At 45.9% G+C, this 13,991-nt stretch overlaps 1 protein-coding gene across 1 annotated transcript; it reads left to right on the top strand.

Moving 5' to 3' along the window:
• The first annotated feature begins 5,585 nt into the window (after positions 1 to 5,585).
• LOC119167025 (uncharacterized) lies at positions 5,586 to 13,991 on the top strand. Its single transcript, XM_037418432.2, has 5 exons — positions 5,586 to 5,794; positions 5,870 to 6,034; positions 6,135 to 6,248; positions 13,294 to 13,469; positions 13,853 to 13,991. Exons 1-4 carry the CDS (start codon positions 5,769 to 5,771, stop codon positions 13,427 to 13,429), a joined length of 441 nt encoding a protein of 146 aa, XP_037274329.2. The 5' UTR covers positions 5,586 to 5,768; the 3' UTR covers positions 13,430 to 13,469; positions 13,853 to 13,991.

Genomic DNA, 13,991 nt, shown 5'->3' on the forward strand with positions numbered 1-13,991 from the left:
TTAGCTTCTGCCGTTGTCCATTGTTTGAGCAGCGTCTTTAATGACTGTTCACCATTGGCAAAAAAAAAAGTATCATTAATCTGTCATCCTAAGCATAACAATTTTATGAGGGTCTATCAAAAAGTAAGGGCCGTTTGGTTCCAAGCAAGTAAATATTCGTTAGTAAAAGTTTGTATTGGTAGGCTTGGTTTAGCGAAACCTACTTCACTTTTCTACGGAATCACAGCTAAAGTGTTAGCATTTTTCGAACCGTCACACTAGTTGCATAAAAGATCACCACCTGGTAATTAAACCTGTTGTGAACGGTGGTCTATAACTTCTGTCTTCAAATCGTTTCATGTGAAAAAAAGAGGAAATATTCGCGTGGGTGCTGGCTCGGGACAGTAGGGCGAGCAATTTGTGTTCCCTACCAAAATATTTGATCTTCCTATTGGTTCTGATTGTGGCGCAAGGTTGCACGTTGTCATGCAGGAGGCTGATTCTGGATGAGAGTTTGTGACGTCATCAATGTTTATCATACTTTTTAGCATTTTTGGAACCTAGCTTGGTGATATCTGAGCATATCAGCTACAGTTATGCAAATTGTAGTGAGGCCAACCAGGGGATCTTTGTTTTACAGACCACTAACTGTTAGTCCTCAATCTATTGCAATATCCTATCCACTTAAACAGTTAGGTTGGTCTGGATTCTTGGCGTGGTGCTCCACTCCTTGTCGTACACATTTGTGCAGTCATTTTGGAAGTCTCAACCCCGTTTTCTGACAATTCTTTCACTCCTCATAGTTGGTCCATGAACTAGGCACAACTCCCCGAAAATTAGAAAAGCTAGCAATAATTTTGCATGCAAAAATGTAAATATAATGTGCACCTCACATCACAGGCGGAAGCAACAATATTCGCCAACATTATTGTCTGCGTTCAGCGGCAAGCAGATGACCACTGAGCCAGAACAATCACTTCAGTACTTTCGCTCAAATGTAGAAGATTTTGCTGGATAATAAAGATTGAGCTGGATAATAAAACTGTGTGGACATACACAAATCTAATTAGACTGTTTGGGCTAGAGCTTGCTAAGGCACGTGACAGGTCACCCCGGAAAAGAAGACAAGCCCAAGAGTTGGTGGGATGAGGAAGTTAAGAGAGCCATAGCAAAATGTCAGGAAGCCTCTAGGGAACACAGACATGCTAAGCAACGGGGTGAACCGACAGATGATGTTGAAAGAAAATGGGCAACCTTTCTAAGCTGTAGAAAGGATGCATCCCTTCTGATCAATGAAAAGATCAGTAGAAAGGGAGCTCAGTGGCTGGAAGAAGTACAAAAGAAAGAAAGGCAGCTGCGAAATTTTGCAACCATCTAAACTCCCTAAAAAATGAGACGAGCCTAGAGCAGAGGTTTATAACTACAGCTCAAGGTGCTAGGCTGGAAGGGGACGAAGCTATTGAATATATAAGAACAAGGGTGACAGAAAAATTTCAACAAAGAAGTGCCTTATGCACGACAATAGACAAGGATGAATCAAGTGGCACAATGACTCCATTTTCACAACAAGAGTGGGAAAGGGCTGAGAAGAAAGTTTTAAGTACGTAGTACATCAACAGGCCCAGAGGGCATTCCAATTATGCTGCTAAAGACATTGGGTCCGAAGTCTAAACAGACTTTGAGAGAGGCGGTGAGCACAACAACAATCTATGGTGAAGTCCCTGATGGATGGAAACTTAGCAGGATGAGCATGATCTATAAAGGAAAGGGAGGCAAAGTTGACATAAACAACTACCGTCTTATAACAGTGACATCAGTGGTCTACATGCTGGCGATGCAGATTAGAAAAGAACGACTGAAGGCATGGATAGAGGATTAGGGGGTGCTGGGGGAACTGCAGAATGGGTTTCGGAAACACAGGAGTATGGAAGACAATGTGTTCTCACTGACAGAGTGCATCGAAATATCAGAAAAGGAACTCGGGCCCCTGTGGCTAGCATTTTTGGATATCAATGGAGCGTGCGATAGCGTGGTTCAAGAGGACTGGTGGGGAATACTAGACACACTGGGCGTGGAAGATGGAGTTACTAATCTTTTTAAAGGATATCTATAAAAGTAACAAGGTAGTTATAAAGTGGGAAAAACAGGTATCCAAGCCCACAGAGGTGATACGGGGAATCAGGAAGGGGTGTCCACTGTCACCCTTGTTATTCATGATGTACCTACAAGGATTAGAGGCTAAATTAGAGGGAATTAAACTTGGCTTCAATCTCTCTTTAGTCAAACAAGGAAAACTCATTGATCAGGCACTACCAGCATTCATGTACGCACATGATATTGTGCTAATGGCCGACAACAAGATTTGCAGAGATTGATGGACATATGCGGTAATGAGGGAGATAGGTTAGATTTTGTATTAAGTAAGGAAAATCAGCAGTCATGATTTTTAATGATAACGAAGATAGTGAGCTTAGAATACAGGAGGTCGCGCTAGAGATTACAGATAAATACAAATATCTGGGCGTATGGATAAGCAATGAGACCAAGTACCTAAGAGAACACGAAATATATGTGACGACTAAAGGTAACAGGAATGCAGCAGTAATGAAAAATAGGGTACTGTGGAATTACAATAGGTAAAATGTTGTGAGAGGAATATGGAAAGGGGTCATGGTTCCTGGGCTGACGTTCGGCAATGCGGTCTTGTGCATGAGATCAAAAGTTCAAGCAAGATTAGAAATTAAGCAACGTGGAATAGGTAGGCTTGCTTTAGGAGCTCACGGGAATACACCAAATCAGGGAGTACAAGGTGATATGGGATGGACATCATTTGAGGGCAGGGAAGCTAGCAGCAAGATAAAATTTAAGAAGCGATTGAGACAAATGGGGGAGGAGCGTTGGGCTAGGAAGGTTTTCAGCTACTTGTACATGAAGAATGTCGACACAGAATGGAGGAAGCGAACCAGGAAATTGACTGGTAAATACTTAGAAAACAGCAGGTGGCCAAACCAAAAAGAACTATCGGTCAAGAAGAAAGTGAAAGAAACGGAGACTGACATGTGGAGAATTGGCATGATTAAGAAGTCCGCACTAGAGATCTTTGAAACTTTTAAGCGGGAAATTGCCAAGGAAAGGATCTATGATAACACTCGGTGTAGTTCTCTACTGTTTGAGGCCAGGACGGGAGTATTCCGAACTAAGACATATCGGGCCAAATACTAAGGGGTAGACACGGTATGCAGTGCATGTGAAGAGGCGGAGGTAACTGCCGAACACTTGATAATGTTCTGTAAAGGGCTTCACCCTATAGTTCAGGATGATGGCGCAGAGTTTTTCAAAGCACCTGGGTTTAGGGACAGAAAGGGCAAAATAGACTTTAAGCGCGTAGAATTAACTAGAAGGAGGTTATCTGATTGGTGGCTAAAGTCAAGGCACGAGTGAAAATTAAACTCTTCACTGCAAAGTACGAATCCTCAAGCTCACTATTTAAAGGAAAAAAAAAATAAATCTAATGGTTAGTTTACTAGGTATCACGGCTAGGTGGCGTTAGCCACCGTCCAATCTAAGGCAGAACACAGTGTTCCCAAAAGTACGGCAACAGGACCGGATGGAATCCCAATAGAGATTATCAACCATTTGGGACCAGCGGGACAGGCGCACTTGTATGGAGCCATCGAGCGCGCTATAAAATCCAAGAGGATTCCTTCGCACTGGCGCAAAAGTAGAATGAGTTTGATCTACAAAGGCAAGGGAGAAAGGGACAAAGCGAGCTCTTACAGGCCGATTACAGTCACGTCAGTGCTCTATAGAGTAGCTATACAAGCCATCAAGGCCAAGTTGTTGAAGTGGGTTGAAAGCAACGGTATTTTAGGGGAACTGCAAAATGGATTTAGGCCGGGTCGACGCTTGGAAGACAATCTTTTCGTCATATCCCAGACCATCGAAATTTCGGCAGCACAGGGCAGACCAACATGGCTACTGTTTCTGGACATAAAGGGTGCCTATGACAACGTGGACAGGGGATTGCTGTGGCATATACTGGAAGAGGAGGGGATTGGGTCGGAATTTGTAGGGCTGCTAAGGGCAATATATGAGGATAACAGGGCACACATTACATGGGAAGGGCGTACATACACAGAGCCCGTGTTCATTCGAAGAGATTTAAGACAGGGGTGCCCTCTTTCGCCATTGCTGTTCACACTGTACATTAGAGGAATGGAAAGACGACTAGAGGAGAGTGGATTGGGCTTTGATTTGTCACACCGAAGCAATGGAGTGTTAGTGGAGCAACGGATTCCGGGATTGATTTACGCAGACGATATAGTGCTGCTGGCGGATAATGCGGAAGAACTTCAAAAACTGGCTGACATTTGTGGTGATGAGGCAACGTACCTAGGCCTACATTTTAACCCACAGAAATCTGGAGTCATGGTGTTCAACGAGGAAGCTCATGTAGCTCCAATAAGGATACAACAGGAAGCCATACCAGTAGTAAATAAGTACAAATACTTGGGGATCTGGCTTAATGAAAGAAAAGGCTACCTGAATGCTCATGAAGAACACCTCAAACTGAAAGGGAGACGAAACGCAGCAGTAATGAAACACAGAGAACTTTGGGGATACAATAAGTACGAGGTAGTACGAGGCATCTGGAAAGGGGTAATGGTGCCGGCGCTCACGTTCGCTAATGCCGTATTATGCTTAAAGTCAGATATCCTGTCGGGGCTGGAGGTTAACCAAAAGGCAGTCGGCAGGCTAGCTCTGGGAGCTCACAGTAAGACTACAAACGAGGCTGTACAAGGCGATATGGGTTGGGCTTCATTTGAGGCGAGGGAAGCACAAAGTAAAATACGGTTTGAGGAGCGACTTAGACATTTAGATGAGAAGAGCTGGACAGCCAGAGTGCACAGGTACCTGTACCTGAAAAGTGTGGACACCGAATGGCGGAAGAGGACGCGAAAGCTGGCGACTAAATATAACTTGACCGCGGCAAATAAACAAAGGGGGCCAGTTAAAAAGCAAGTGAGGGAAACAGAGACGCTCATGTGGAAAGAGAGGATGGAAAAGAAGGGATCGCTGGGAATCTACAAGGCAAGCAAACAAGAGATCCGGAAAGAGAACTTTTATGACAACAATAAAGGTAGTGCGTTGCTCTTTGAGGCGCGGGCTGGCTGCTTGAGAACTCTAACTTACAGGAGCAAATATTCGTCACAGGATGAGACATGTGTAGGATGTGGCATAAATAAAGAAACAATCGACCACATAGTCGTGGAATGCCAAAAGATTCAGCCGGATAGAAATGGGGGGAAAGTCACACTCCCTGAGGCGCTGGGCTTCGCGGTGGACGGAAACATTAACGGGAAGCAGTAGGTATTACTAAGCAGCGGCTGGAGTATTGGTGGAGGAAAAGCAGAGAAGTCGATAAAATAACATCCCAGCCAAGAGTAGCGGCTGGGCAAAATTAAAAAGACATCCGAGTTGAGGGACAAAATTTAAACACGAACTATTAAGGTAGGCTAGATAGCGCAAGCTGTCACCCAATTCAAAGGGGAGGCCTTTATTTATCAATCATGATCATCTAAAGGGTACAGCGACATCCATCCATCCATCGGATTGTTCTCCTGTCGACGCCCGCGTACTCGTGCATTGGCTCGTGTGTTCCTTTTTCGCGCGTTTGATTTAATCCGATTGAGAGGCGTTTCGTTAACAGAACGCCGTTCGTTTTTCCGTTAACCCTGCCAGTGCGTGTTTTCCGAAGCCTACAGTCACTTTTTTTGCAAGCTTCTGCCATGAATCGCACCGATTTCGACTCGACGTGAGTATAATAAGCCCCGCTTTAGGCGTCCTGTTTGGTTTTGCACGCTATGCCTGATGTGTCGTGTACTTTCAGGTTCAACTGCCCGGTCTGTCTGGGGCCGAGTCAGAACATGGTATTCGGCATGTGCCAGCACTTCGTGTGTGCTTCCTGTCTGTACGAGCCGGACAGCGAAAGTTTGAAGCCTGCGTTCTATTGTTGTCCCCTCTGCAAAGCCAAGGACGTGTTCCCAGATTACTGGTAATTGATTGCGGTGACTTTGGATACGCTAGTTTCCGCCCACTAATAGCTAAAATAGTCCGACGTCTCAATTGCGTTAACCTGAGTTGTTTTCATGCAGCCCCGAGATTCCGCAGACCACTAAGCTGCTGATGAACATTGTTGGCGTCGTGAAGTGCCGTCGGAAACGGTGCGGCGAAGAAATGTGGACTTGGGACGAGGAAGAACACCAAGGGTACGTCGTACTTTAGATGCGACAGTTTGCTAGTTAGCGTGTTGCTTATGCACGCTACCTTGCCATTTGCTCAAATGTGGACGTGTTTTGTCCTTCGCTTTTCATTCAACGGGCGTCCCGTGCCCGCAGACTTCGTAGACGCGACTCTTGCCACCGCGTGGTAAGCATCGGGGAAGGGTAGAATTCCGATGCTCAAAGCAAACATAACGCGATACGTCTAGAAATCGTAGGGGAAAGTCTATTTGCACCTCAGCAGCTCGGGGTCACGTTACGCAAAGTAAACGTCACATGACGTCATTGCATGGTAAAGCGTTAAGACTTCAAACGACAGTGCAACTAGCTGCGTCTTGTCAAGGGAGCTTGAGGCCACGTCACGAAGAAAAAAAGATTGACGCATTTTCTTTTCAATATGGTTCGCTTGCACTATTTCAAGTTATCTTGCATTCTTTATGGTCGTCATTCATGCTGCGTAGTCCGTTAACTTGGCAGCTCCGTTGCACCGCGGTACCCCGTTTTCTTCTGCGTCATCAATTCACCCCGCGTCGCAACTCAGCTGAAGAGTAATAATATTTGTCAGAGTTTAAAATCCTAAATGCAGATTGGATTATTGGGGACGCTGTAGTGCAGGACTGCGGTAATTTCGACCACCTCGGTTTCTTTACTGTGCACCTGAATCTCAGCACATGGGGCTCAAACATATTTGCCTCAATCGAAAATGTTACCGCCACAGATTCCACCCTGCGACCTTTAGATCACTTAAGCGAATGACCAGAGTGAATGCTCGTCTCAGTAGTGGGTCATGTGTTTCCGTGCGTAACGTAGTACAGTACAGGTCACTGGTCAGCGCATTTGTCGCCAAAAAGCGCACTCCGTACTGCACTGATGACATTTTCTGATTGCCACTGTTTTGAAAGAGCCAAAATTCTCGCATGTAAGTGTAGGGTGTCAACAACTAGATATCAGTATGCATGGCCCCCGAGAGTGCTTGCTGTAGCTTGCCGTTGTGTCATTCTAGACAAGTTTCTTGACCCCTGTTGGGGTGGCTAGAAGCCTCCCTACCCCTGTAGTTGTCGACTGCACACTGGTTACTTCAAAAATTGGAAACTTCTACTGTGCAACGCTGCGAGGCAACCGGAAGGCCATCGGGAAGACTTCGCGTTGTACACGTGTAGATTTCGATAGATTCTTTTGATGCAAAGTGTATGATGCTAACAGTCGTATCAGCAAATGCCGGCAAACAAGTTCTTAAGTATTTTTGCCGCCACAGAACAGGGTGACTACATGACCAGCCGTTCATGTAGGCTCCCCTTACACAACAAACTTCGCAATCCCCTCGACAACACTCATTACTCTGATACCTATACACAACCTTGCATGACACGTCCAGGAGCGCTACAGAGGAGTGACTTCAGGGATTACACGCGTTCTTTATTCCGACAGGGTACGCAGCGTGAAAGCGTAATGATGGCAACGAAACACTCTTTTCCTGCCTTCGCCGCCTGCTTTCGTCTCTCCCATGGAGAAGTCTCCAGAGTTCCTATCTCGTTCCTTTTCCTTTTTTTTTTCTGCTTTTCCAAATACGTCATTTGTGACTTTCGATTTATGGTCATGTGACCCCGAGCTATTGAGGAGCAAATACTCTCTACAGTGTACTAGGAGGCAGTGGGTTCACTGCCCTATCGCTGCGCCGCCATGGTCCTCCCCGCAGCAACAGATCGGGTGGCCGCTAAGGGCATTGCCGCCATTTTCTTCTGAAAACTTCTGTGGCACTGTGTGAAATGCGTTTGGGAGTCCCCGGGTTGTCGCTGGCTGTGCTGCAGTTCGGGTGGTATTAAACGCGGCGTTCGAGGCGGGGAGAGGGGCTCCACAATGGCGCCAGATATAAAAATTATACGTATACATATATCATCGCGACGTGAAGATGACCAAGAGGGATGCCCAGGGACTTTTTGAAGGCTGTATTATGTTATCTTGGAGCGTCTTCTGAACTTGCTTTTGGATCTCGTCGCATTCTTTCGGAGCCACACGGTGTCGATTTTGCCGGATCGGTCTTGTTTTTTCTTAAACAATGATTCGGTGCCGGGTCAGTGGTATTTGGTTGAGCTTTGACGTTTATCAGAGGGTGACAGGGTAGAGCAAATGTGGACAGACAAAGGTGTCGAGGCTGGGACGGTCGCGTTGTCCGTTTGCAAAGCGAAGCGATCTCTCACTTGGTCCACATGGTCGTAGTAGGCAATTGCTGTGCCCTTCTGGATGTGACGGCGCTCGTTGCTGAAGTTGGTGAGGAGCACTTCTACCCGCCCATCAGTTAGTGCCAGAACGCCTCTTGCTGTTGAAACACCTTGCGTAAGCAATCGCGTGTCTATTCGTTCTGCCATCACCTCGTTACGGCACGGCCATTCACATAACATGGCACAAGGCAGCAAGATCTTGGTAGGAGCATCACATCATCGTCTACACGTAAACGTTGCAGTTCTTCCGTGGGGCCGATGTAAGGATGGGCAGAAAAGGTGACGACAATACGTTTTGGAATGTTAATGACAGCACCATACTCTGCAGAAAATCTGTAGCCAGAATTGGCTCTTTACAACAGTCTGGTAGAATCACAAAAGTGGCGACGAAGCTCGAATGACCGAGTACGAGCCGAGCGGTGCATTTCCCGGTTGGCATCATTAGCTGTGCACCACCACTCCTTATGCTCAGCCCATTCCACGGCGTCTTGACCTTCTTAAGGTGATCGGCGAGCTCTTGTTGCATCATAGAGAAGTCAGCACCAGTATCAACCAGTGCTGTTACGATGTGTCCGTCTATAATAACGCTAAGGCCGGCACGGATGAATTCGTCGGCATTAGTACTCGTGGTTGTCGTCGTCTTTCTGTTGAGACAAGGGGGTCTTTTTGGCGTCTCGGCGATTGGCAACCTTGCCCCCAGAGGTCGCGGCAGTTAGTTTCCCTGGCATGGGCTTGGGAAGCGGTTTCTAACGGCGTCAGCGTAACTTTGGCAATTCGGGGGAAGTGTGATCTTGTGCAGGTGAGAGAGACTGCCAGCGACGAGGTGGCGAAGAAGCTTGGTTGGTCAGCAGGTGATCAGCATCATGGTCCAAAGGGTCTTCAAAATAAAGTGAAGGGGGACGGGAAAAGTTTCCAAACCAGACTTCTCGATGACGGCAGTAGCACGAAATGTGGTTTGGTTCGCTGCAGTGGAAAAAAAAAGGGTTCGAAGGTTGGCAGTGCGCCACAAGTTGGCAGTGCGCCACAAGTCGTCTCGTCGTACTGGTGGTCGCCGCACAGGTTCCCGCTGCCACCAAGGCTAGGTAATGGGCCGTGGCTGAAAGGGTGCTTCTTCTGGGGCAGGCAGATTACGGTGGACGGCATCAGCATAGGTCAACGGATGTGGTTCAGGCGGTGGCACCGGTGATGGAAACGCTGGCTACAGTTCGTGGCACACAATTTCCGCAACAGAAGCAACTGGATGCTCGATAGGTGGAAGGCCGATAGCCCGCCGCTCTTCCCACAGGATTCGCCAAATCATTTGATGTAGAGAGCTTTCGGAAACTGCAGCGGGTTAAGCAGTGGCACCTACAGGCGTTTGATCGGGCAGGCGGTCAAAGTGACGGCATCGTTGCTGGAGCGCCCGCTCGATGGCAGTCGCCTCTTTGATAAATTCGTCCACTGTTGTCGGCGGATCTCGTACAAGGCAGGCGAAAAGCGGTTCCTTAACTCCCCGCATCAGGTGACGAACTTTCCTTGCCTCGGGCATGTCAGGAGCAGCGTGGTGAAATAGATGGGCCATATCCTCAGCGAACATGGAGACGCTTTCGTTCGGCTCTTGCACGTGGGCTTTAATCATCTGTTGTGCAAGATCCCGTCGGTCCGCACTCAGGAACGTCTCGAGAAGCTTTTGGCAGAAATTGTCCCAGGTTTGGAAAGTAGGCTCCCTGTTCTCATACCATGTGCGAGCGCTAGTTTCCATTGCGAAGTAGGCACGGCCAAGTTTCTCTTGTGCGCTCCTGCGATTTACCACAGCAGTCCGCTCGAACTGGTTGAGCCAGTCCTCGAGAACGTCTCAAGAAGCTTTTGGCGGAAATTGTCCCAGGTTAGGAAAGTAGGCTCCCTATATCTTGTACTATGCGTGAGCACTATTTTCCATTGTGAAGTAGGCATGGCCAAGTTTCTTTTGTGCGTTGCTGCGATTCACCACAGCGGTCCGCTCGAACTAGTTGAGCCAGTCCTAGACATCTTCCCCACGGAAGACTTCGGGAAGCCGAGGAGGCTCAAAAGTTACCTGAGAAGGAAGAGTCATCTGGGCAGGAGGAAGATTCGCAGACGTTGTAGGGGCTGCCATGTTTATCATTAAACTGACCCAAGTAGTTTAAGCAGCTGTTTTTACGTGAGTGTGCCCAGCTGCAGTGCATGTTTATGCCATTTTTTGCTTGAAGGACCTCAGTCGGTACCACACGTGCCGCTTTGCTGCTCTTGTGTATGTATGTTTCTCTGAAGATCCGCAAATTGCAACTGTCTCAAAAACGGTATGCCGCTGCATCCTGATTGAAAGAATTAACCTTCTACACGCTCCGAAGGTCGCGCACACAAAGCATGCTGCGTACGTGCGGAGAAATTTTCGTGGCAGTGTTTCATGACAAAAAGAGCTGGACCCATGTGGTAGTGACCGCAGTGTCAAGTACGATAAAAAAACAAAAACAAGAAAGGAAAGCACGAGGGCAGTGACAGCAAAGCCATAATCATGTTTTTTTGGCTAGAGAAATTGATCTGTAGAACATTTAGAGATAGGTTTTTTTGTATTTCAACTTTTGGCTGATAGCTACGCCAACCATTCATATTAAATGACTCAAATATTGCTTTTCTGGGGCGTTTTGTGTGGGTTGTCTCGTTCCATTTTTTTTCTTTTCTATATTTTTTACATTTGACGGTAGCTTTGTACCATATATATGTAGTAGATTCTTTACTGCGCGTGCATTGATTGCTTTTTATCGGGGTCACAGTAACGACATTTCTGCCTTTGGCAGTACTGATAGGTTTTGGATTTATATTAGATTCCTTGCCTTTTTTTTTTCATTCTTGTGGTCGAGTAGCAGATACTTGTTCACGTTTGTTACATCTGTTTACGCTTTGATCACAAGTGACAATTTTCCTGCATTCTTAATTTATATTGTGATATAGCAAGCATTTGCGCATTCAGACACAGTATTGCCTAAATAAAATCAATTTGTCAGCACGAGATGCTGTCGTGTGTTTTTTCATGCCCTGTTCTATTCACGCTCCTGAAGAACTGGTGGAAATTATTTCTATGGTGTAGTAAAAATATGTAGATGCATGTGATGTATATTTTACTTGTTATGTACTCATAACTATGTGCATAGATATTTTTTCATTAGATTTGTTAGCAACTCATTTGCCTACGAATCCAACCCGTCTTAGTAACGTTGTATAGTCTACATGTGTAAATAAAATGCTTAATATTACGATGTGGATAAATTTACCACAAAGCCAAGTGATTCCACTCATGAGTGTTTCCCGAAAAAAACATTCAGTTAGTTCTAATTAGCCCCGCTCATATATGCAGAAAAAAAAAAGAATAGAAAAATGAGGCGTTCCCATTTGCACAGTGGGGCACGAAAGCCGGCAGTCAAGTTTCTGTTGTCGCTAAAGTGGCAAAATAGCATTGAACATCCTATCGATTAGCAGATAAAAAAAAAAAAAAAAAAACTTGAATGCTTCCGGCCCTGTTACTGGAGCGCTGTGTGGAGGAGCATTCATCCATTCAGTAGTCGCTTGAAACATCATTCACCCTTTGTAAACCAGTCATGATGGCAGTAATTTATTTCACAACAAACAGTTCCACACGTGGCGTAACTTTTCTTACACGCAAAGCAGCCATGCTCAATAGCTGCGCTTTTCAAACCGCCGAAAAGCTTCAGGTGACACTGCGAGCCGCGCCACCTGTCGGCCGTGACATGAAGTGCGTCACTCTTCGCCCTTCAGTCAGCACACTGTCTCATTCTAGTACACCGTAGACTCTCCCAAATCGTAGTGCGGCAAGATTGTTTGGGTTGCAAAGACACTTGCCAGTCTTGGAGAGTCAGTGTTGCCAGACTGCTGCCAAAATTGGCGGAGAAATTTGTCCCTGTAGTTGTGACTTCCCCGTAATGGCTTTGTGTCTGGCAACTGTGATATGCAATGCCAAACAAACCCTTGTCAATACGAAAACAGTAGTGTTCTGTCGTGAGCATATTGAAGGGGAACTCTGAAATTGCGTGCTGGAGTCTATGCAGTGGCTACATGTAGGTGGAAAGCATGAAACTGCAGAAGGAAAGATACCTTATACGAACCAATACTGCACATTTGTATGTACACTGCAAGTAATTGTTCCTGAAGCTAGAGTTCTGTGTTCCTTTTCATAGTTTTCCTGGCTGTAGTTGGACGTTGAAGAATGCGCGATTGCCCACTCTGGCATGTCTCGTAAAGATATTGCGGTTCCGGTGTGTGAAACCCCAGATTATAACCTTTTTGTCGGGGCATTGTGCGTTCAGCTCGTTGTGGGCAAGGTATTTTACTTTAGCGGTATATCCTGTCTAAAGAACAGTGTCCTTTACGTGTGTTATAGCCAGGCCTTTCCGCATCTCTGAAACGACAGCCGCGTTTCAATGAAATGTATATAAAAGTAAATTCTCGCAGCCCGTCACTGCGATGTTCCTCAAAATCGTGGTATGGATTTGGGACATGAAACCACGGCATCTGTGATCTTCTGCTGTGTCTGCATACTTGTCCTGTTTCAAAATAAATCCCTACATACTGACTAAACAAATCAGTTGACACTTGCATTGCGTTGTTTTAACAGGGCAAAGCCACGAAAAGCACCGGTAAAACGAGACGCTTTTTGTGTTCTTCGTTGCATTCAGAGTCGCAAGTGTCAATTATGCACAACCAACTAGCTTCTACTCTGGCTCTTCTGGCTAGGCTTAATTGAGTTGATTGATTATAGTGTGGCCGAACCAAATGGGCGCTGGGTGCCGTGGTCCATGCAGGTCTTGCCTGGGCATCAGAAGACGGTCGTCGGCGCGTTGCTCTCGCCTCCTAGCTACTGGCCGCACTGGCCAGAGATCCACCACCCGCCAGAGCAAGCGGAAGAGGAGCAAGAGCCCTGTTGAACTCAAGAAGTGAACGTGGCACAGCGCCTTCCCTACTTCAAAATTTTTCACAGGTAAGCAGCGTCCGAGAAAAGTTTGCAAGTTTAAGTCTTTAACCTCTTCACTACTAGCGTCTACTTTTGTGGACATGACTTCGTAAGGGGCACACTGCATCTGAAAGCTTTCTTAAAATTTCTTTATTTTAAATAAATTTAGTGAAATTATGTATATTCGTGTGCTGACTTTATGTTTGTTTCATTTTTTTTGTACAATAGTTTTTAAATTTCAGGTGGGCTTTCTGGCCGCAGTTTGCCTTAAATGAGAGAATTAACTCTATTGTCAAATAATCGTTGATAGAGTTCTCGAAAATGAATATACCAGTTTAAGCTGACTTTTTAGTTCATGTTAATACACAGAAGCTTTATCACCTGAGACTGTCACAATTACTCAATTTCAGGTTCCTCTGCAGAAACATACCTGGTGAGGGAGCAAGAAAGGAGCAAGATCTTTTCAACCTTTCCTAAAGAAATAATGAGCCAGTATTTTTATTTTATGTGTATGTACAATTTTTATGGCAATAAATGTTTTCTGCTAAA

The sequence above is a fragment of the Rhipicephalus microplus genome, chromosome 6 (genome assembly GCF_043290135.1).
Source record: "Rhipicephalus microplus isolate Deutch F79 chromosome 6, USDA_Rmic, whole genome shotgun sequence".
Taxonomy (NCBI): domain Eukaryota; kingdom Metazoa; phylum Arthropoda; class Arachnida; order Ixodida; family Ixodidae; genus Rhipicephalus; species Rhipicephalus microplus.

Bases quoted from the DNA above. Each gene is read 5' to 3' on its own strand.
- LOC119167025 (XM_037418432.2), top strand. From the start codon at position 5,769: ATGAATCGCACCGATTTCGACTCGAC. The intron at 5,795-5,869 runs GTGAGTATAATA...GTGTACTTTCAG, and splicing joins CGCACCGATTTCGACTCGAC to GTTCAACTGCCCGGTCTGTC. The intron at 6,249-13,293 runs GTACGTCGTACT...TGGTCCATGCAG, and splicing joins GACGAGGAAGAACACCAAGG to GTCTTGCCTGGGCATCAGAA.